Below are 24,545 nucleotides of genomic sequence, written 5' to 3'. Positions count from 1 at the left end.
AGGACAATTGAACTCTCTGCATTCAGTCAACATTGGCTAGGAAAATCACTTCAGCTTCTCTTGGAGGGATTTTGGGGGGTCAGAGTATATCACTGGGAGCATTTGGCAAGGGAAAGTTAATGGAGTCCTCTTCTAATTGAATTGACACATGTAAATCTGGAGTCATGCCGTTACAGTCAATGTTTTTGAACTCAGAAAATGGCGCGAAAAATGATCTCCTGTGCTCCAAAGAGGTAGTGGCATAATTTGGACTCTCCGGATAGGATAAAGTGCCACACTCAGAAGGGCAGGGCCAAAAAGGGTGTCTGTGGGAAGGTCACAACTGCAAAAGCACACAGTGCTCCAATAGGCTGCGGAACTCTGAGCCACAAGATCTCAATAGGGCCAGTTGCTTAGAAGAATGCAAAGAGGGGCAGGGTGTTTATATGGGTTACTATTGGTGCTGAAAATCCAAAACTATGTTTTTGCTGATCTTCCTTGAACTCCAGGGAGTCTCTAGAATTCCACTCAGAGCAGAATAATGTCTCAATAAATATCATCTAGTCTCCTGTGCTTTTTCCTTCCAGGAAGAAAAGTTTAAAACTCATCGGACCTTCTCAGTCCATTATGTCAGCTGTCAATAAAACCAAATTCAACCCTGCTGTTTTCTTTCTCACCGGGATACCTGGGAAGGAAGACGTCCATCTCTGGATCTCTATCCCCTTCTGCTTAGTGTATGTTACTTCAATAGTAGGAAATTCACTCATTCTGTTTGCTATAAAAACAGATCCAAGCCTCCATGAGCCCATGTACATTTTACTTTCCATGTTGGCCGTCACAGACCTTGGTTTATCGATAAGCACTATACCGACGATACTGGGTATATACTTGTTTAACTCTAGGGAAATCAGCCTCAATGCTTGTTTTACCCAGATGTTCTTTATCCACTTTCTTGCAACACTTGAATCCGCCATGCTTTTGATGATGGCCTTTGATCGCTTCATTGCTATCTGTAACCCACTGAGATATGCTTCCATCTTAACCCTGCCGAGAATAGCCAAGATGGGGTTGGTGGTTGTGCTAAGAGGTGTGGCCATAGAATTACCATTCCCCTTACTCCTGAAACGGTTCCAATACTGTCGAGCCAACGTCCTCTCCCATTCCTACTGCCTGTACCAGGACGTCATGAAGTTGGCATGTGCGGACATCACATTCAATAATATCCATGGCTTGTTTGTAACAATCATAACGCTGTGGTTGGACTCGCTGCTCATCTTCCTCTCTTATGTGATGATCCTCAAAGCAGTGCTGAGTATCGCATCCCACGTGGAGTGCCTCAGGGCCTTGAACACCTGCGTCTCCCACCTCTGCGCCGTCCTGGTCTTCTACATGCCAGAGTTCAGCCTGACTGTCATACACAGATTCTGGAAGAGCTCTTCTCCCTTGCTTCAAATTCTCCTGGGCTATATCTACTTGCTGGGCCCGCCCCTGATTAATCCAGTAGTGTACAGCATGAAAAGCAAACATCTTCGTGCAAGGATAATTAGGGTGTTCGTCAAATGAATAGTCAGTTCATCATCCAGTGACACAGGAGTTAAGAAAAACAGGCCGTGGCCACCTATTCAATCCTGGAACCTTACGTGTGAGCCTAGGGCCATGTCTACACGATCTCCGATTGCTCTGCTGTCGACTCCGGAACTCCACCAGGGCAAGAGGTGGAAGCGGAGTCAACAGGGGGGCTGCGGCCGTTGATCCAATGCCGTGAGGCCATGGAGAAAGTGATTCTAAGTCCATCTAAGATACGTCAACTTCAGCTATGCTATACTCGTAGCTTTAGTTGCATATCTAGATCGATTCTGCCCCCCCCCCACCCCACAGTGTAGACCAGGGGTAGAAGAGCTACTGATTTCCACTCTTTAGAGAGAGGTTCAGATGGGGTGTAAGACACGGAGCAGTGGAAATGGGGCTGTTCCAACTCGCTGGTCAGAGAGGACACGGCACTGGGGGAAGGAGACCAAGGCGGGCAGCAGCATATACGAAGTGACTGTGCTCATGGAGAGCCAGGGGAATCGTGAGATGTTGGCCCATAAAGTGCCATATCGGTGGCTGTTCCAACCTCAGAATTCCGGTCAATACAGTGAATCAAGAAAAGGGGTGTGGAGGTTGTTTCCAATTTCACCTGGCCTGTCACACTGTCCAAATCATAGAATCATAGAATATCAGGGTTGATAGGGACCTCAGGAGGTCATCTAGTCCAACACCCTGCTCAAACCAGGAACAATTCCCAACTAAATCATCCCAGCCTGGGCTTTGTCAAGCCTGACCTTAAAAACTTCAAAGGAAGTGTGCCATTGGCCTTCTTGGCAACAAGGGCACACTGTTGACTCATATCCAGCTTCTCATCCACTGTAACCCCTTGGTCCTTTTCTGCAGAACTGCTGCCGAGCCATTCGGTCCCTAGCCTGTAGTGGTGCATGGGATTTTTCCATCCTAAGTGCAGGACTCTGCATTGGTCCTTGTTGAACCTCATCAGATTTCTTTTGGCCCAGTCCTCTAATTTGTCCAGGGCCCTCTGTATCCTATCCTTAGCCTCCAGCGTATCTACCTCTCCTCCCAGTTTAGTGTCATCTGCAAACTTGCTGAGGTCTTGCAGCGCTCTTCTGCAGTCACAGTCCTCGTCCTTCCTGAGCGCTCTGGGAGCTTCATGATCCATTCCACAGCTGTGGACAGGGGCTATTCAAGGGACACAGTCCCGCACCCTTCCCCCATGCCCTCACCCAGGTGCTTGAGACTGAGTCATGTCAGAGACATGATTAACACGAGCCCCATGAGAAGCCATTCAGGTAAGAGCCCCCACCACTTATTATTGGCTCTGCACACAGAAGCATTTTTCCTAGGACTCCTCCCCTCTGTTTCTGCTGCCCCAGCAATGCAGGGGGGTAGAAACAGGCCTCAGGTCTCCAACAGAATCACGGCGATCTCCTGCCTCAGCCCAGCCCATTCAGTGTAGGGTGAGCACCTTCTCGAAAGCCAAAAGCAGGACACAGGCAGGAGCCGTGCACCCTACATGGCCTCACCCCGGCCATCTTCTTCCCCCTGAACTCCCACCTCCTGGTCCTCCTCTTTCCCCAAGCCTCACCCACTGACTAGGCTGGACATCACAGACAGGCCATGGTAAGAGGAGCCCAGGGAGCAAGTGCTGCTCTGAGGACCCCCAGACCCTCTACCTGCCCCCTAACTTGGGGCGTGGCCTCATAGCGGGTGGAGGGGGAGCTAAGGACCTCCTCCTCCCCCGAACTGTGAAAAGGGTGGCGCTGCCCATGAGGCTTGGGCAGGCGTGGATCGGCATGGCAGGTAATTCAGGACAAATGCTCTTTTAAAGTCATTCAGCCCACAGCGGGACTTGAACTCTGAATTTTGGGACTCTCCTGCCCAACTGGGGATGGGCAGTCCACTATAATTCACCACTCCTTTTGCCCCACCACCACAGCCAGAGCCAGAGTAGCGAGGCCCCCTCTCCCAGAGCAGCCCAGAGCTTCCACACACCGCATGGCTGAACCAATGATCCTCCCACCCCACCCCCAAAGTTGGAGGAGCCCTGGGACGGCTGGAGCACTGCCAGCCATGCCAAGCTCACTCTCCTGAGACCCCAAGCCAGCCAATGGGAAAAGCATGTCTCTTCCCAAAGAACCTGAGCTTTTTATATGCCCCCAATATTGATCTTAGTGCTATGATTGTGGTATGACTATGATCTAGTTATGTGTGTCTTGTAGAAAAAAGATTCTTGGTTGTTTAGTATGGAAAGCTGTGATGTGGAGAATATGATGGTCCTATTTGTGTGCTTGTATCATTTTTGCATCTGAAATTATAAATATTGACTATGTATCTGTATTTCAAATGTAGTTTGTTAGAGGGCTTATTCCTTCACCCACTTACTTCCCTGGTCCTTCTCACATGAACAGAGAGCAACAATACCCGAAGTCCAAAGGTGCAAACAATTCGATGTTTATTGGGGTGAACTTCCAGCAAGCATGATTCCAGTTTCCTTCCTTAGTATCCTCCTTCCCAGCTCTGACACCACAGAGCCTTACACCTGTGTCCCTGTTCCCATTCCTACCCTTAGCTAAACATGATTCCAACTTCCTTACTCCCATTCCCTGTTCCCATTTCCCCCTTTAGCAAAACATGATTGCAATTTTCTTACCCCCATTCCCTGTTCCCATCTCACACACCCACATGCACATGCCCATGCCCACCCCTACCCCCACCCACATCCAGTCACTTCCTCATTGACTACAGATTATATAGTAAAACTTGAGTTCTGCTTAGCTATACCTTAACCAATCATTTTCCTGAAATTTAACTAACCAATCCTAACATATTGTAACATGATTATGTAACCAATTATATCCCACCACCTCAATTAGTTTACACCCAGCAAAATTAATTATACAGCAGACAGGAACAATCACAGAACCAGACAGAGATTATACAGACAAACAACAGCAAAGTGGGAACTATAATGACAAAACAATACAGAAGTGAGGATTTCACATCCCAGCTATTGATAAGTGAGTTCTTGCCAGACAAGATGCTATCAAACTAAGTTTCCTTTTACATTTTCTAGGCACTTCCCTTTCTCTGGAGGTGATAGGAACTATCAGGACAGGATTGTATTCCTAACAGCCCAATAGCACCTTATTTCAGTGTGACTAGTTTGGAATGTGAGGATGTGACCGGTCGCTTCCCAGCTTATGGCTGCCTCTGCTGCTTAGCCAAAGGCCTGAGCCTAAGCACAGGGCCACAGACTGTCACAGTAAGAGAAGGCCCTTACACCAGCAGACAGTGATTTTGATTCTTTCTTTTATACCTCTGGAACTAGCCAAGTGATAAGAATACACCTAAATTCTTAAAGTACAGGCCTTTGCAGACAGGCCTGAATATCTATATCCTAACATAGTTCACTCCATTTTGGTAGGTGTATTTTTCTGCTATATAACACGGGGAGTGACACCATGTCTTGGCCTCACTCCCCACACAAGAGAACTCCTGCTGAGGAACAATTTCTGAACATGGGGAAGTGCTGATCCCAAGCTAAAAGGATTTCTAGCTTGCGTTTGAAAATTTGATGGACTGCTTGTTTCATCACCCAGGGTGAGAAATTGTTCATTCATATCCAATTTATTTTGCGTGTTTTCATTTGTTGTTTACATGCTAGATATTGTGCTTTAATCTGGTTTCTATCCATTTAATATCCATCTTTTTCTAGGTAATAAAACTATTTTATGCTTTATCTTTACCAGCGTGTTTTGAGTAAAGTGTCTGGGGAAAATCCCAGCTCTGTGTACAAAGGCTGTCGTATATCCTTCCCACATCAAGGGGAAAGCCACCTAGATTAATGAGCTTGTGTTGTACTCCTGTGCCGTGCAAAATGGTATAATTTTGGGTTTATACTCCAGTAAGGGAGCAAAGGCTGGGGAGTTGGGAAATTGTCTGTTGTCTCCAGCCTGTCCTTGAGTGGCTCACTAAAGCACTCGGGCCGCTCAGTTGGGTGTGTGGCACCACCTACCGTTGTGTTGGGTGATAGCAGGGCTTGACGAGGCTGTCTTTGTCACCAGCAAAGCAGTGTACGATTGGCCAGCCATGCTGGAGGGATGAGCGACACAGGGGTTCCCACAGCACCGAGACTGCCCCCTGGGGGTGACAACCTTTCACAGCGCTCTGTGTTTCTCAGCTTCCTGGTTTCATCAGTAATCTCCATGGAGTGCAGCGAGATTCCTGAAGAAGCTGAGTAGCACATATTGCCTCCTCAGCTACCCTGGAACCTGCTTGGCACATAAGAATAAATAGTTCCCTGTGCGAACCCTGCAACTGGCAGCGAGTGGCCAGAGCAGCACCAGGGAGGCTGAGCCTGTCCAGGCCTATATCCACCACTGGCACTTCCCCCCGTTCAGTCTTTGTTCCTCAGGTGTTTGCAGGAGTTCCCTTGTGTAGGGAGTGAGGCCAAGAGATAGTGTTATTTCCCAGCTTAGATAGTGGAAAAATACAGGTAATCACAATGGTGTTAAGTTCCATGTGGTCTGGTCACATGCTGTCAAGGCTGAATCCCCACTCTGTCACTCCGAGTGCAGAAGGTGGGGGCCCACAAGGAGTCTAAAAAATAATACTGGCCACTCCAGGCTTGTAGTAAACTCCCAAGGTTACAGCTTTTCTCTGACCGTAGCTTGGTAATTGCTGACACCACCCAAATGCAAAAAAAAACAAAAAAACAAAAACAAAATAAAACAACTTGGACCCAGGAAGGAGCACTTGGGAATTCCTCTCTGTGGGGGACCCACAAGTCCTCCCCCCATTCCCTGGGGAAGAACTGGAAAAGAAAACAAAGGAAAGTAGCTGTTGCCACCAGCTTTATCAAACAGCATGTGCACAAACCTCTTAGCACACCAAAAATCCAATCCTCTTCTTAAAAAAGGGAAATTTTATTAAAAACAAAGAGGAAGAAAAATACATCCAGAACTTAGGCTTTTGCTAGATTTGAAAAGAGCAATTCCAAAAATTAAGCACCCAAAATAGCTTTCGTGGGGGTTCAGTTTAAAGGTTACAAGCAAACAAAAGCATCTGGGATTAGCACAGAGGAGCTCCAAAAGCCAAAACAAAGAAAAAAACCTAATCATGTCTCTTTAACCATGCCCTGTCCCATGATTTCTTCTAGGTATGGAAGGTGAATTTTTATACGTGGTTCAAGACTTACTCAGCATTGCTGCTTACAGCATTGCTGGTCCCTGTCTCCTTCTCCAGAGACCAACAGACAAAGGGAAAGTTTCTTTCCCAATTTGAAAAGTTCTAGCCTTCCCATTGGCACTTTTGGTTAGGTGCCCACGCCTTTTCTTTTACCTGTTATCTTGTTACCCCTTTACAGGTAAAGCAAACAGAGAACAGACACCAAGAGTGATTTTATAGTTAACTGCCTGTCTGGGTGTTCATAAAAGGGAGCTACCCCCCCTACACCTTCACTTATCTCATGCCCCCAAATCACAGAAAGTGCTGGCCAGCCTGGATCAGGTCAGGTCCACACCTGCTGGGATTTCTTCCTGGAGGTTTAAGAAAGAGAGTTAATAAATTATATGCACCTCTAATTTTACTAATAAATACATGAAGAACTAAGCAGTATTTTTACATTTGAAGGAGTATAATGCCTTAAAATGCAAGGACATTTTTACCCGGCTGATTTTGGGAAACCTTCCCAGGAGAGTGCATCAGCCACTTTGTTAGCGGCTCTTGAAATGTGTTGTATCTCAACATCAAAGTGTTGACTAGCTAAACTGCACCAAAGATGTTTTTTGTTCGTCTCTCTGGCTGTGTAAAGCCACTTCAGCGCAGCATGGTCATTCTGCAGTTGGAAGCGCAGTCCCCAAATGTATGGGCGTAGCTTCTCCAGAGCATACACAATGGCGTAATCTTCTTTTTCAGAGAGTGACCAGTGGCTTTGCCTCTCAGAAAGTTCTTTTGCTGAGAAACACGACAGGATGGAATTGTTGATGTGGTCCTTATGGCTTTTAAACTCCTCCTACACCATGCTCGGAGGCATCTGTGATTCCCCATGAATCTGAGAATATAGCCACATCATCAAGGTAGGTGACTGTAAATTCCCCACATCCAGCCAGAAGGTTATGTAGCAATTTCTGGAAGGTGGAGGATGCATTTCCCAGTCCAAAAGGGAGCTACGCCCCCCCCCCCACAGAAACTTCATTTATCTCACATGCCCTTGCATGCCCGACTGAGTCATACGAGGCATTACAAATAGGCTGTCTGGAACATTGTCAGGAAGGCTCACCTGGTGAGGGAAAAACTTCTCTTAAGGCCTATTGTATCCCCTAATGGCCCACTACCCTGAACCGGCCCTTCACAACTAGCTGTCTTCAATGGAAACATTCTACCTGGTGGTTGTCAAGCCAGTGTAACCACGTCTGGAACATAGATACATAGTCTATATTCGTAAGTTTAGATATAAAAATGATACATGCACACAAATTGGATCATCATATTCTGGAAACCATAACTTTTTCATAGACACCTCACAGGCTATATTTTGTAGAAGATATGTCAGAACTACGTCATAAACATATTGCAAGGATACTACTGTGATGAATATGCGGGCAGTGTCACTATCTTCTCCGCGGCTGCCCTGGAACCTACAAGGTGAAAATAACAAGTTCAGGTTTTTTGGGACGAGAGAAGCTTTTCCCCAGGTTGGCTTCAGGTCTCAAGCGAGGTGGAGTGGCACGGCTGGGGCGGAGGAGCGGCTCCATCCCCGTGAGCTGTGGAGGAGCTGGGCATCTCCAGGATGTGGGGGCTTGGCATTCCTTGTGCAGGGTAGGGTGTGCCTCGTGCAGAAGGAGAGGGGCCGGCGGGCTCGCCTCCCCGAAGGTGACAGAAATATATGAAAATCTAAATCTGTGTTATGCCCACACCTTGAATACTTTGTGTCGTTCTGTTCGCCCCATCTCAGAAAAGATATATTAGATTTGGAAAGTGTACAGACAAAGGTGACAAAAATCTTTAGGGGCGGGGAACAGCTTCCATATGAGGAGAGGAAAAGCCTTGGAATTTTCAACTTGGAATAGAGACGATTCAGAGGAGATATGAGAGAGGACTGTAAAGTCATGATTGATGTGGAAGAAGTTTTTCAGGAAGAGCTATTTGCCCCTTCACAGGGGTCACCCGTGAAATTAGTGAGCATCAGGTTTAAAAGAAACAAAAGGAAGTATTTCTTCACACAAGGCACAGTCAGCCTGTGGAACTCATTGCTAGGTGATGTTGTGAAGGCCAAATGCATAACTGGGTCCAGGTAAGATCAAGGGAGAGAGATTCATCAGTGGCTATTAGCCAGGATAGTGAAGGACGAAACCCCATGCTCTGGCTGTCCGTAAACCACTGACTGTCAGAGAATGGGAGCAGATGACTGAGGATGAAACACTCAACAATTGCGCTGGACAGGACACTGGGCTAGATGGACCATTCGTCTGAATCCATACGGTCATTCTTATATTCTGAATCTGTTCCTCTGATGGATGGTTTGATTCAGACAAGCCTTTTCCAGGGGCTCCCTCCATTATAGAGTTGTGTGGCCGTCGTCCATGGTAGGGTGACAATACATATAGTTTCATTATGTATCTTTTTGGCCAGGACAGTCCCTTTTTTAAGTCCTGGGTGAGACTTTTTTTTTTTTTCCGGAAGGAGGAATTTGTCCTCTTTGTTCTTGCTGTCATGATCAGCTGGGAACAGCAAAGAGGAGATATGCCCACTTCTGTCAAAGAAGTGGAGAGTGGAGGAATGTTCGGGGGAACCATTCCTCATCAGGCTTCTGCCCCGTGGCCCCAGCCGGCCATCCCACCCCTTCACCATGGGCCAGCTGCAACCCGGACTGCACTGAGGAAACATCTGTACACGCTTGTGCTCCACACCCTTCATGTCGTCACTCTCGTGTCCCATCCTGGCATGAAGTGCAGGGAACCTCTTTCCACCTCTGGAGGGTGAGGAATGCTGGTGGGCCAGCCTGTACTCCACCCTGGTCCTGAGGCCCACCAGAGATGTAAGTTGGTGGCTCCTTCACGGAGCTGTGATCACGGGAGTTTTCTTGGCATGGTTCACCCCTGTCCCGGACACCTGTCCCTTTGGAGGCATCAGGGAGACCCTGGAACACCTGGCGAGCACCAGGTTGCATCCCCTAGTCCATCTCCTCTTAGACATCCTTTGACATTTTTGGCTGCACTTTTACCCTCACCTCCTTCAGACAATCATAGAATATCAGGGTTGGAAAGCACTTCAGGAGGTCATCTAGTCCAACCCCCTGCTCAAAGCAGGACCAATCCCCAATAAAATCATCCCAGCCAGGGCTTTGTCAAGCCTGACCTTAAAAACCTCTAAGGAAGGAGATTCCACCACCTCCCTAGGTAATGCATTCCAGTGTTTCACCACCCTCCTAGTGAAGAAGTTTTTCCTAATATCCAACCTAAACCTCCCCCACTGCAACTTGAGACCATTACTCCTTGTCCTGTCCTCTTCTACCACTGAGAATAGTCTAGAACCATCCTCTCTGGAACCACCTCTCAGGTAATTGAAAGCAGCTATCAAATCCCCCCTCATTCTTCTCTTCTGCAGGCTAAACAATCCCAGTTCCCTCAGCCTCTCCTCATAAGTCATGTGTTCCAGACCCCTAATCATTTTTGTTGCCCTTCACTGGACTCTCTCCAATTTATCCACATCCTTCTTGTAGTGTGGGGCCCAAAACTGGACACAGTACTCCAGTTGAGGCCTCACCAATGTCGAATAGAGGGGAACGATCACGTCCCTCGATCTGCTCGCTGTGCCCCTACTTATACATCCCAAAATGCCATTGGCCTTCTTGGCAACAAGGGAACACTGCTGACTCATAACCAGCTTCTCGTCCACTGTCACCCCTAGGTCCTTTTCCACAGAACTGCTGCCTAGCCATTTGGTCCCTAGTCTGTAGCTGTGCATTGGGTTCTTCCGTCATAAGTGCAGGACCCTGCACTTATCCTTATTGAACCTCATCAGATTTCTTTTGGCCCAATCCTCCAATCTGTCTAGGTCCCTCTGTATCCTATCCCTGCCCTCCAGCATATCTACCACTCCTCCCAGTTTAGTATCATCCGCAAATTTGCTGAGAGTGAAATCCACACCATCCTCCAGATCATTTATGAAGATATTGAACAAAACTGGCCCCAGGACCGACCCCTGGGGCACTCCACTTGACACTTGCTGCCAACTAGACATGGAGCCATTGATCACTACCCGTTCAGCCCGACAATCTAGCCAACTTTCTACCCACCTTATAGTGCATTCATCCAGCCCATACTTCCTTAACTTGCTGACAAGAATACTGTGGGAGACCGTGTCAAAAGCATTGCTAAAGTCAAGAAACAATACATCCACTGCTTTCCCTTCATCCACAGAACCAGTAATCTCATCATAGAAGGTGATTAGATTAGTCAGGCATGACCTTCCCTTGGTGAATCCATTTTGACTGTCCCTGATCACTTTCCTCTCATGTAAGTGCTTCAGGATTGATTCTTTGAGGACCTGCTCCATGATTTTTCCAGGGACTGAGGTGAGGCTTACTGGCCTGTAGTTCCCAGGATCCTCCTTCTTCCCTTTTTTAAAGATTGGCACTACATTAGCCTTTTTCCAGTCATCTGGGACTTCCCCCATTCACCACGAGTTTTCAAAGATAATGGCCAATGGCTCTGCAATCACAGCCGCCAATTCCTTTAGCACTCTCGGATGCAACTCTTCCGGCCCCATGGACTTGTGCACGTCCAGCTTTTCTAAATAGTCCCTAATCACGTCTATCTCCACAGAGGGCTGGCCATCTACTCCCCATGTTGTGATGCCCAGCGCAGCAGTCTGGGAGCTGTCCTTGTTATATACATACTCCTCATCCGTGGCCCCACAAAGTTGTGGGACCTCCTTGTCAGCCTCCTCCTTGCACTGCCCAAAACGGCCATCTAAAAGACCAGAGAGAGGAGGCTGGCTGACGGGGTTTCCTGAGACTGCAAGGCCTATTTCCGATCTTCAGTCCACTCACGCATCTGGGCAGAGTTCCTCTGGGTGGCATCCGCTGGCTCCCTTCGCTAGACACCTTCGAGGAGCAGTGGGTGCTGTCCAGGATTCTCTGCTCAGTGTCCCCGTCATGTTCCCTTCTCTTAGCCCTGTGACCTCACTCCTGTCCCTGTTTTATCTTTAGTTGTCCCCCGTAATTATTTGGAAAACTGAACCTGTGGATCCTCCCCTGAGGCTGGGGGAGGTCCTTTATCAATGAGCGGGCTTCCACTTGCCCACTTCCAGGATCTCAGTAGGACCACTTTTCTGTAGTCATCTGTCCTGACCCTGTCACATGTTCTATACCAATGGTCCAGTCATGGGTATTATCTCACCAATTTTCTGTAATGCCAGCTATGTTATAGATGTTTTTATTTACTAAGACTATGAGTTCTTCCTGCTTATTCCCCATACGTCTCGCATTAGTATATAGGCATCTAAGATACTGATTTGATTCCCCCCCCATGTTCTGTCTTGTCTCTCTTTTATCCCTGCTATTACAGCCCATGCTCCCCCCAAATTCTGTCCCTTCTCCTAGATCTCTGTGTTTTTGACTTACCTGTGGGCTTTGGTCACCTGAACCTAGTTTAAAGCCCCTCTCATTAAGTTATCCAGTCCGTATCCAAATATGCTCTTCCCCTGCCTCAATAAGTGGACCCCATCTCTGCTCAGGAGTCTTTCTTCCTGGAACAGCATCCCATGGTCAAGGAAGTATAGTGTCATGTGATCTGGTAATATGCCTTTGCATGCCCTGCTGAGTCATAGCAGCCATTATCCATAGGCTGTCCAGAGTATTCTCAGGAAGGCTCACCAGGTGGGGGATAAGCTTCTCCTAAGGTCTATTGTTTCCATTAATGGCCCATTACCCTGAAAAGGCCCTTCACAACCAGCTGTCTAGACTGGAAGCATTTAGTGTTAGCCATTATCTTCCTCATCATCATCACCTTCCCCATCATCACCAGTGGCCATCATTCTGGCATCTCCCCCGGACTACATCTCCTTCTCCCACTGCCCCTAGGATGGGATGCCACTTTTATAATATGTTACGCTAAGGCCATTATGTTTGATGCATCTTCAATAGGGGATTTTTCCCCTTTTCCTTATTTGTATTTCTTTATCTTACTACTGTTGGAGTGTCTTTTTCCTGTAGGTTACTATACTAATGATCTCAATTTTCTTATCATACATGTCAGTTCATTACCATGGCCCTTTTTTGGTTAGGTATCTGTCATAAATATAAAGGGAAGGGTAACCACCTTTCTGTATACAGTGGATAACAGACCTCCTGGCCAGAGGCAAAATCTTTTCACCTGTAAAGGGCTAAAAAGCTAAGGTAACCTCGCTGGTACCTGACCCAAAATGACCAATGAGGGGACAAGATACTTTCAGATCTGGATGGGGGGAAAAGGCTTTTGTCTGTCTGTGTATATACCTTTGCCAGGAACAGATCAAGAATGCAAGCCCTCCAACTCCTGTAAAGTTAGTAAGTAATCTAACTAGAACATGCATTAGGTTTTCTTTGTTTTGGCTTGTAAATTCGCTGTGCTGGAGGGAATGTGTATTCCTGTTTTTGTGTCTTTTTGTAATTTAAGGTTTTGCCTAGAGTGGTTCTCTATGTTTTGAATCTGATTGCCTGTGAGATTATCTTCCATTCTAATTTTATAGAGTGTTTCTTTTATCTTTGTTTTGTTCTTCTAAAAAATTTCTGTTTTTTTAAGAATCTGATTGGGTTTTTAGGGTCCTAAGAAACCCAAGCTGGTCTGTGCTCAACATGTTTATTCTCAAGCCTCCCCAGGAAAGGGGGTGTAAGGGTTTGGGGGGATTGCAGCATACCCTAGTCCAAGGGCAAAGATTTTGTGCCTTGGGGAAATTTTTAACCTAAGCTGGTAGAAATTAGCTTAGGGGGTCTTTCATTTGAGTCCCCACATCTGTACCCCAGAGTTCAGAGTGGGGAAGGAACCCTGACAGTATCACATTTGTTATTTCTGTCCTAACCGGTTATTTCATGTTTTTCCAAGTTGTGGTGTACCTGTTAAGTTTAAAACGGTATGGACTTGGGAAAGCCCCTAGGCCAACCTGCTTTAATACATCATTTGTGGACTTCATGCTTTAGCTCATCACCATCTATCTAGGTGAAAGGTCCCAAACATATGTGAGCCACCTTTGCTATCTGGGTGAAAGGTCCCAGACATATGTATGCTAACTTTGCCTTAGCTCAACATACAGGATGTGGCCTGTAAGTCCCTTGTGTTACAGCCAAATTACTTTAATATAAACCTATTATAACCTATTATAATAAAACAAATAATTAAAATCATAAGGCAAAAAGAAATCCATAAGAAAAGATATATAGACAAGCAAGCAGGTTAGCCCTATAGGACACACTAGTGGGTGTCACCCAGACATTACTACATTTGAATACAGCTACATAGTCAATATTCTTGACTTCTAATACAAAAATGATACATGCACAAAAATAGGATTATCATATTCTGCAAATCATAACATTTTTATAGATACCTCACAAGACACATTTTATACAAGATGCATTATAACTATATGATAATCATATAATGATACAATTATCATGAATATTGGGGGCAGACTTAGAACTGCCTCCCCACCTGCCCTGGAATCTGGATGGCACATATAAAATGGTCAGGTTCTTCGGAAAGAGACTTGCTTTTCCCATGGGGTGGATTGGGTTCTCAGGCGAGGAGGTGTGGCATGGCTGGGGAGGCTCTGCCTAGCCCAAGGGCTTCTCCAACCAGAGGGTGTACAGGGAAACTCAGGGCTCCAGCCGTAGATGATGAAGAGGCTCTGGGTTCTCCAGGATGTGGGAGCTCGGTGCTCCAGCAATTGGCCATGTTGGGAAACATTAGGAAAGGGATAGATAAGACAGAAAATATCACATTGCCTCTATATAAATCCATGGTATGTCCACATCTTGAATACTGTATGCAGATGTGGTTGCCCCCTCTAAAAAAAGTCTATTGGAATAGGAAAAGGTCAGCACAAATCATGGAATACCATGGTTGGAAGGGACCTCAGGAGGTCATCTACTCCAACCCCCTGCTCAAAGCAGGACCAATCCCCAACTTTTGCCCCAGATACCAAATGGCCCCCTCGAGGATTGAACTCACAACCCTGGGTTTAGCAGGCCAATGCTCAAACCACTGAGCTATCCCTCCCTCCCATGATTAGGTGTATGCAACAGCTCCCACATGAGAAAGATTGGGACTTCACTTTTTAGGGGTGAGTTTTCATAGCAAACAGATAATTTTTCTCTGAAAGGTCAGGTGCCATGATGCTGCCCAGCTTCAGCTGCCTGGATCTCCAAGAGAAATTGGAGGCTTTTCATCTGCCTCTGCCTCGTAACATGAATGAAATTTGCACTGACAGAGTCTATGGCTGCATTCTAGGTATGCAAAGGTCAAAATCTCCTGACCAGTCTATGGCTGGGGTATATTGCCCATCAGCTCTCTGTGCACCCCGTAAATCCTGTGCAATGACCCTTAAGGAGATCCAGTGAGTGGTGGCTATTGTGACAGACCCTGGTAGCTCATCTTTGATGAACCTATGCTACGAGGGAGCTGGGGAGCTTCCAGGAGCATTTGAGGAGGCACAGAGATTGTGGGTGTGTAGGTCTTGCTCACAGTGGATCACTGAGTTCTGTGTATAACTTCAGGGACCCCTGGATCCTGGGACTCTGTGTTATGCCTCAGGGAGAAGGGAAGGGACGACCCCTCCTGGAATGATCTGAGGGACATTTCCATGTAGGGAGCATGGTAGAATCTCCCCACCCTGGCCTGCACCCTATATTTGTAATGCAGGAAAGGGGGCTGCTGGGGAGAAATCTGGTCCTATATTAATTATTATTATTGTTATTATTATTATTATTTATTTATTTATTACAGTGAGATCACATTTGTGACAGCATCGTCATTACCACTCGGCTGCACCCCAGGTAGTCATGTGACTAATCAGGATGAAACGAACAGTGATGACAAGCCAAGATTCCAGGAATAGAGCCTGCAGCAGGACTTGTGCTACAGTCCACTTGGGCAGCATCACTGAGCATCCCCTGTGATTTGGCCCCCTGCAGTTTGCCATCAGTTGTGTGAGAAGCTAAAGCTGGAGCACACGAGGCCAAGCAGCTGAGGTTCCCTGATGGCCAAGAGGCCCCCAAGGTGCTGTGCGAACATGCTTCATAAAGGCAGTTGCCTCCTTATCAGAACAGAGACTGCCTGCTGCCTGTGGTACCTCTCCTATGACGCCTTGTCCTTTAGGGTGAAGACCTCTGGTGCCAGCAGCTCCACGCTGAGCAGGAACTGGGTACGTTGGCAGGTTTCACAATGTTTACAATGCGAAGTGAAGGGGAAAGGCTGAAAGCTGTTTAAATTTAAAGATGTTCTGTGTCACCGCAGCGAACTCAGCTGGGCTGTCAGAGTGATTCAGTAACAGGGCTGGAGGGCAGGCAGTGCTAGATAGCTTGGGAAACCCCCCCTCCCCTGCATGTGCCCAAGGTGCTCAGTGCTTTATTCAAGCTACACAAAAACCTGAGCTTCGGGTGTTAAAACCCTGATGCCTTGAATCGGGATTTCTGAAGGGGTTCCAGTTACAGAGGTGTCAAGTCAAGGTTCTTTCCCCACTCTGAACTCTAGGGTAGAGATGTGGGGACCTGCATGAAAGACCCCCTACGCTTATTCTTACCAGCTTAGGTTAAAAACTTCCCCAAGGTACAAACTTTGCCTTTTCTTTGAACCCTATGCTGCCACCACCAAGCGGTTTAAACAAAGAACAGGGTAAGAGCCCACTTGGAGACATCTTCCCCCAAAATATCCCCCCAAGCCCAACATCCCCTTTCCTGGGGAAGGCTTGATAAGAATCCCGACCAATTGGTACAGGTGAACACAGATCCAAAGCCTTGGGTCTTAAGAACAATGAAAAATCAATCAGGTTCTTAACAGAAGAATTTTAATTAAAGAAAAGGTAAAAGAATCACCTCTGTAAAATCAGAATGGTAAATATCTTACACGGTAATTAGATTCAAAACATAGAGAATGCCTCTAGGCAAAACCTTAAGTTACAAAAAGACACAAAAAACAGGAATATCCATTCCATCCAGCACAGCTTATTTTACCAGCCATTAAACAAAAGGAAATCTAACGCATTTCTAGCTTGATTGCTTACTAACTTAACAGGAGTTGGAAGACTGCATTCCTGATCTGTTCCTGGCAAAAGCATCACACAGACAGACAAACGAAAGCCTTTTTCCCCGTCCAGATTTGAAAGTATCTTGTCCCTCATTGGTCATTTTGGGTCGGGTGCCAGCGAGGTTACCTTAGCTTCTTAATCTTTTACCGGTGAAATGATTTTGCCTCTGGCCAGGAGGGATTTTATAGCATTGTATGCAGAAAGGGGGTTACCCTTCCCTTTATTTTTATGACATGCCATGTGCTCTGGGCCCGATTCTGCCAGAGGCTGTGTGAGAGGAGACTCCGCGAAACAACAATAACTAGTTCCCAAATCATCTCAGTTTTATTTCATCCTGGAAATTTAATCAGCAAATGCATTTTCAGAAGTCTTATTCTCTGGCTCGATTTTGAAAGCAGGAATTCAGAACTGCATTGCTCTGTGTTAACAGGTCCCATAGGCCATATTTCTGTTTTCTGACTGGCTAAGGCTCCAGCCTTTCTACCCTGTAGAGGCCCCTTAGTTCTACAGGGCTACCGGCATCTCAGCCCCGTCTCTGCTCTCCAAGTGCCAGATGTCAGGTCTTGTAGCCTGCCCTCTCATGGGGTGGAATCCTGCGATCCTCTCACCCTCAGATTGTGCCCTGGATTACAACATACTGCAGGCTGACTGTACTTGCCAAGTAGGTCCGAGTGGGTTTGGCACCTGTGGCTCTTCCCTCTGGAAGGCTATGAGTAGTGGTGAGATGAGTGACCGCCAGACTTTTTGAACCAAAATACTGTTTAATCTGAACATTAGGAATAAAGTGTAACTTGGGAGAATGATAGTTTTCAAACAACAGTCTTATCCCCAAGCCCTCCCACAGTGATGGGATCCAAGGCAGGCTGAGTCTGATAGGCTCTTCCCACATTGTAGCTCTGGTGTGATCCCTCAACCTCTCTGAATTCTTGACTGAGAGATGGCTTTTCTTGATCTGCTGTTTCCCATCCTGCTTGTTTTCCTGCCGCCTGCCATTAAACTAAGATGAGCCATATTGGTTTAATCAATATAGCCATCATATAAACATCCTAATAGCTAACCCAATATAGATATACAGCAAACATCCCCAGAACTGGGTTTTTGTCAAGGTTCCTCCCCCAGTCTGAACTCTAGGGTACAGATGTGGGGACCTGCATGAAAACCTCCTAAGCTTACTTTTACCAGCTTAGGTTAAAACTTCCCTAAGGTACAAATTAATTTTATCCTTTGTCCTTGGAATATCCACTGCCACCACCAAACTATAACTGGGTTTACTGGGAAACGTAGTTTGGACACGTCTTTCCCCCCAAAATCCTCCCAACCCTTGCACCCCACTTCCTGGGAAAGGTTTGGTAAAAATCCTCACCAATTTGCATAGGTGACCACAGACCCAAACCCTTGGATCTGAGAACAATGAAAAAGCATTCAGTTTTTTTACAAGAAGATTTTTAATAGAAATAGAAGTAAATAGAAGTAAAGGAATCACCCCTGTAAAATCAGGACGGTAGATACCTTACAGGGTAATTAGATTCAAAACATTGAGAATCCCTCTAGGCAAAACCTTAAGTTACAAAAAAGACACACAGACAGGAATAGTCACTCTATTCAGCACAGTTCTTTTCTCAGCCATTTAAAGAAATCATAATCTAACACATACCTAGCTAGATTACTTACTAAAAGTTCTAAGACTCCATTCCTGTTCTATCCCTGGGAAAGCAGCATACCGACAGACAGACACAGACCCTTTGTTTCTCTCCCTCCTCCCAGCTTTTGAAAGTATCTTGTCTCCTCATTGGTCATTTTGGTCAGGTGCCAGCGAGGTTACCTTTAGTTTCTTAACCCTTTACAGGTGAGAGGATTTTTTCTCTGGCCAGGAGGGATTTTAAAGGGGTTTACCCTTCCCTTTGTATTTATGACAGTTTTACATACACATTCATTATGGCAGTTCAGCTCCATGTCTGTCACAATGCCGGTCATGGGTGCTACATATTTTATGAATACAGGACATAGACAGTCAAAGAGCAAGTGAGAGAGAACAACAGACTACTTTCATGTGGGAAATGAAGTTCCATTTCCATGTATACTCATGCATTTGACTTTCAAATCCACTTCCTGCAAACCCTCATCATGCCTGAATAACAGCTGCTGGGGTTACTATGTACTAGAAAGTGAGATCTCAGGGAATGTATATTTTACATACTGATCCCAATGCCTGTTACCACCCCGGATAGAGGCTACAGACTGACAGAACATCACCTGTGGAGAACCAGTCAGCTATTAATCCAGGGACAGAGGAGCTATTAGACTTCTGTTTGCTGACAAGCGACTAATTGAGGGCTGAGACACTGATCTTTACAGGTTCTGAAGAAATCCAGATGACAGACGCTACATTTTAAATCCCACTCTAACCTGAAAAATCACCTCTGAAAAAAGATCAGAGGGAAAAGAATGGGTTGACATGTGTGTGCTAAAGTAAATATTATGCCAAATCTTTTCATTGTAAAACAAATATTACAAACCAAACTTTCAGGACATGCATGTATATCGAAAGCCAGCAGCAGAGTTGTTGGACTCTCTATAGGAAGAAACAGCGGTAACTTTATTTCTTAATGGGTTTTTCTTTAGAAATTATTTCAGAAATACTCCAAATACTGTTTACAATGGGTTTGTGCTATTAACTCTTTGTTCAGTGAACAGTTCCATGAATCCGTCTTCTGGTCATTGCCAAGAAGCTGTTTCTAAAGCTTATACTCAGGGTCATGAATGCAATCCCCCTGCAACTCTCTGGAGTGGAGAAAATAAAAAAGATATCTTTTTTTTTAATAAAAAAGATATACATTTATAAATAGCTTCAATGCAGGGGGGATAAATACAATGACCATTTTCACCATGCACAGCCCATGTGTTAAAACATGTCATGATACAATGGACCACACTCAGAAGTGGAGGGCCAGAAAAGGTGTCTCTGGGAAGGTCACAACTGTAAAATTACACAGTGTTCAAGTAGCCTATGGAACTACCAGCCCCGACGTATCAATGGTGCCAAGACCTTAGCAAGATTTAAAGGGGGACTGGAAATTTATATGGCTAACCATAAAATCAAATTACAGTTGGGAGGATTTTTTTAAAAATAGTCTTGGAGGGGCTCTAAACCTTTCTGATTTACACCACAAAATATGGCCAATGAGTGGCTGTCATGGGGGCATTTTCCCTGGGAGCAGGTTATCTCATAGGTGCATGTTGGAGGACTTCTTCCACCTTCCTCTGATGAATCTGGAACTGGCCACTGAATACTGTGCTAGATGGACTGCAGGTCTGATCCAGTCTGGCAGTACCTATCTTTCTTTCAGTGGTGTAAATCCAAGACAATGTTTTTCCTCATCTTCATTGAGCTCCTGGGAGTCTCTAGACCTCCATTGAGAAGAGAAAGATGTCTCATTAAATATAATTAAATATCATCCTGTTCTTTTTCCTTTCAGAAAGGAAAGTTCAAAACTCCTCTGACCTGCCCAGTCCATTATGTCAGCTGTCAATGACACCAAATCAAATTCTGCAGTGTTCCTTCTCACCGGAATACCTGGGCAGGAAGACGTCCATCCCTGGATCTCTATCCCCTTTTGCTTAATGTATGCCATTTCAATAGTAGGAAATTCAGTCATTCTGTTCATTATAAAAACAGATCCAAACCTCCATGAACCCATGTACATTTTCCTTTCCATGTTGGCCATCACAGACCTTGGCTTATTGATAGCCACCATACCGACGATACTGGGCATATTCTTGTTTAATTCTAGGGACATCAGCCTTGATGCGTGTTTTGCACAGCTCTTCTTCATCCACTCCCTTCAGTGCATGGAATCCTCTGTGCTTTTGTTGATGTCATTTGACCGCTTCATTGCAATCTGTAACCCACTGAGATATACTTCCATCTTAACTCTGCAGAGAGTAGCGAAGATGGGACTGGTGTTCGTGCTAAGATCAGTGGCCGTAATATTCCCACTCCCCTTTCTCCTTAAACGGTACCAATACTGTGGAGCCAATGTCCTCTCCCATTCCTATTGTCTGCACCAGGACGTCATGAAAATGGCTTGTTCAGATATCACAGTGAACAACATCTATGGCTTGTCTGTTGCAATCTCAACTATGGGTTTGGACTCGCTGCTCATCTTCCTCTCTTATGTGATGATCATCAAAACGGTGCTGAGCATTGCATCCCCCATGGAGTGCCTTACGGCCCTGAACACCTGTGTCTCACACCTCTGTGCTGTCCTGCTCTTCTATATACCAGAGATCGGTCTGGCTCTGATTCACAGATTCGGGAATAGCTCTTCTCACTTGCTTCAGATTCTCCTGGGCTATGTCTACCGGCTTGTTCCTCCCCTGATTCATCCAATCGTGTACAGTGTGAAAAGTAAACATCTTCGTGCGAGAATAATCAGAGTGTTCATCAAGTGAAGGGTCAGTTAATCACCTGGCTCCCTCACTGGTGATACGGGAGATGAAAAACATGGGCCACAGCCACCCATTCCATCCTGAATTCTCTTCCCCCGAGGCCCCTCCCTCTGTCCTATCTCTTCCCCCAAGTTCCCACCCCCTGCTTCTGCTTTTTATCTGAGCCTCTGTCCCCGCTCCAGGCTGGAAGCCAGAGCCAGGCCTTGGTAAGAGCTTTCCAAGCAACCAGTGCCACTGTGGGGAGTCCCAGACCCTCCATCTGCCCTGGACAGGTAACTTGAAGGCCAGAGAGAAACCACCAGCCTGTGTTCCTGCCCCCAGGATATATAATCCAGGTAAGGTGGAGAGTCTGGGGCTCGCCACAGTGGCCTGTGATCACTGGGTAGCTCTTACCACACCCCAGCTCTGGCCTGGCCTGGGGACAGAGTTTGGGGAAGTGGAGGAGCACAGAGTAGGGCTTAGTGGGAAATCATGGGTCAAGGGGGGCTTCCCAAAAGAATGTAAGTTGGGGCAGTTCTCTCTATATATATCAAGACCAAAGCATGTCTAATTTAGCTTGTTGTGAAATCTGAGATAGATGAGTGTAGACGTGTGACATCTGCCTTTTATTTTAAAACCATTTTCTCATGGATCCGTTGTCTCTGGCATGTTGTGCACATTTCATTGTAAGTAGCTACCACAGTCACAGTTTTGCTTTTGCTCTTATCCCAATGGATTATAGGCTCATTCATGTACCAAAAAACCCCTCAAATGAAAAACAAAGAAACGGAAACTGATTCAATTGAAGCCTCGCCCCTGCATATATCAGTATATATATTTATGTGGTGGGAGGAGCATGAAGTTTGACAGACACAAAGAAGGGGGTATGTTCAAATAAATTAGACAACAACTGATCCAATCTGACATTCTATATAGCACAAGCTGCAGAATTTAACCCAGTTGCCCCGTATTGAGCTCAGTGACTTGTGCTTGACTATCGCATAACTTGTGCTCATCTAAAGTGTATCTTCCAGGAAGGCATCCAGTCTTGGTCTGGAGGTATCAGGAGAATCCACCACTTCCCTTGGCTCTTTTTTCCACTGGTTAAATGCCCTCGCTGTTAAAAATGTTTTCCTCATTTCCAAATTTAATTTGTCTGGCTTCAGTTTTCACCCATTGATTCTTGTTATACCTTTCTCTGCTAGATTAAAGAGCCCATTTGTGGCTGATATTTTATCCCTGTGAAAGTGCTTGTATACTGTCTTCAAGTCAGGTCCCAGTCTTCCCTACTTCTACTCTCTATGCCCCTGTTTATACAGCCGAAGGTAAATTGGAAATGACAAAGGAGAAAGACATCCTGGGAGCTCATGTGGAATTGTTTGTCTGCTATGACCCTCTTATGGGCCCTGGCCAATGGATTTGTCCCTCAGTAGATTCAGGAGAAAGCTTAACTCAGTGTAATCATCTGGAAAAGGAAATGATCTTGGGTTCCTGTTTAATGATGTCATCGGAGGTTAATTCTCTGAGTTTCTGGTCATCTCAGTATGCTTAACCGGCAGCTTCACCCTGCTCAGCCATTAATCCCAGAGAGAAAGGATGGATCAGGGGTTAAAGTGTTATCCTGGGTCTCAGAAGAACTGGCTTCAGTTCCAGGCTCTTCCACAGATTCCTTCTGTGACCTTGGGCAATACAATTAGTCCCTCTATGCCTTATCAATGTGTGTTTTAATAGATCTCTGTGTAAAGGTATACATCTTGGAAGAAGGGATGCTGGCCATCCTTACCTGATGAGGGACCCAATGCTGGGAAACAGTGACACTGAAAAAGACTTGAGGGTCATAGTGGATAATGAGCGGAACATGACCTCCGAGTGCAACACGATGGCTGAAAAAGCGTGTGCAATATGGGATATACAACCAGGGGACTGTCAAGTAGAAGTAAAAAGGTTATTTTACCTCTGTGTTTGGCACTGGTGCCACCCTTTTTCATAGAATCATAGAATATCAGGGTTGGAAGGGACCTCAGGAGGTCATCTAGTCCAACCCCCTGCTCAAAACAGGACCAAGCCCCAACTAAATCATCCCAGCTAGGGCTTTGTCAAGTCTGATCTTAAAAACCTCAAAGGAAAGAGATTCCACCACCTCCCTAGGTAACCCATTCCAGTGCTTCACCACCCTCCTAGTGAAAAAGATTTTCCTATAATCCAACCTAAACCTCCCCCACTGCAACTTGAGACCATTACGCCTCATTCTGTCATTTGCTACCACTGAGAACAGTCTAGATACATCCTCTTTGGAACCACCTTTCAGGTAGTTGAAAGCAGCTATCAAATCCCCCCTCATTCTTCTCTTCCACAGATTAAACAATACCAGTTCCCTCATCCTCTCCTCATAAGTCATGTGTTCCAGTCCCCTAATCATTTTTGTTGCCCTCCGCTGGACACTTTCCAATTTTTTCATATCCTTCTTGTAGTGTGGGACCCAAAACTGGACACAGTACTCCAGATGAAGCCTCATCAATGTTGAATAGAGGGGAATGATCAGGTCCCTCGATCTGCTTGCAATGCCCCTATGTATACATCCCAAAATGCCATTGGCCTTCTTGGCAACAAGGGCACACTGTTGACTCATATCCAGCTTCTCATCCACTGTAACCCCTAGATCTGTTTCTGCAGAACTGCTGCTGAGCCAGTCAGACCCTATTCTGTAGTGGTGCATGGGATTCTTCTGTCCTAAGTACAGGGCTCTGCACTTGTTCTTGTTGAACCTCATCAGATTTCTTTTGGCCCAAACCTCTAATTTGTCTAGGTCCCTCTGTATCCTATCCCTACCCTCAAGCGTATCTACCACTCCTCCCATCTGCAAACTTGCGAGGGTGCAATCCATGCCATCTTCCAGATCATTAATGAAGATATTGAACAAAACCAGACTCAGGACAACCCTTAGGGCACTCCGCATGATACCAGCTGCCAACTAAATATGGAGCCATTGATGACTACCCGTTGAGCCAGACAATCTAGCCAGTTTTCTATCCACCTTATAGTCCATTCATTCAACCCATACTTCTTTAACTTGCTGGCAAGAATACTGTGGGAGACCATGTCAAAAGCTTTTCTAACGTCAAGGAACAACATGTCCACTGTTTTTCCCTCATCCACAGAGCCAGTTATCTCATTATAGAAGACAATTAGATTAGTCAGGCATGACTTGCCCTTGGTGAATCTATGCTGACTGTTCCTGATCACTTTCCTCTCCTCTAAGTGCTTCAGAATTGATTTCTTGAGGATGTGCTCCATGATTT

At 45.9% G+C, this 24,545-nt stretch overlaps 2 protein-coding genes across 2 annotated transcripts; both read left to right on the top strand.

The window, feature by feature from the left end:
- The first annotated feature begins 606 nt into the window (after nt 1-606).
- On the top strand, nt 607-1,542 carry LOC144279224 (olfactory receptor 51G2-like). Its single transcript, XM_077840714.1, has one exon. It carries the CDS (start codon nt 607-609, stop codon nt 1,540-1,542), a length of 936 nt encoding a protein of 311 aa, XP_077696840.1.
- An 18,792-nt stretch (nt 1,543-20,334) lies between these two features.
- On the top strand, nt 20,335-21,270 carry LOC144279214 (olfactory receptor 51G2-like). The gene has a single exon (XM_077840706.1). The coding sequence runs from the start codon at nt 20,335-20,337 to the stop codon at nt 21,268-21,270; it is 936 nt and encodes a 311-aa protein (XP_077696832.1).
- Nucleotides 21,271-24,545: the final 3,275 nt, after the last annotated feature.

Source organism: Eretmochelys imbricata, chromosome 1, assembly GCF_965152235.1.
Source record: "Eretmochelys imbricata isolate rEreImb1 chromosome 1, rEreImb1.hap1, whole genome shotgun sequence".
NCBI lineage: Eukaryota > Metazoa > Chordata > Testudines > Cheloniidae > Eretmochelys > Eretmochelys imbricata.
The sequence above is the reverse complement of the archived record's forward strand: the minus strand, read 5'-3'. Positions and strand labels throughout refer to the sequence as shown.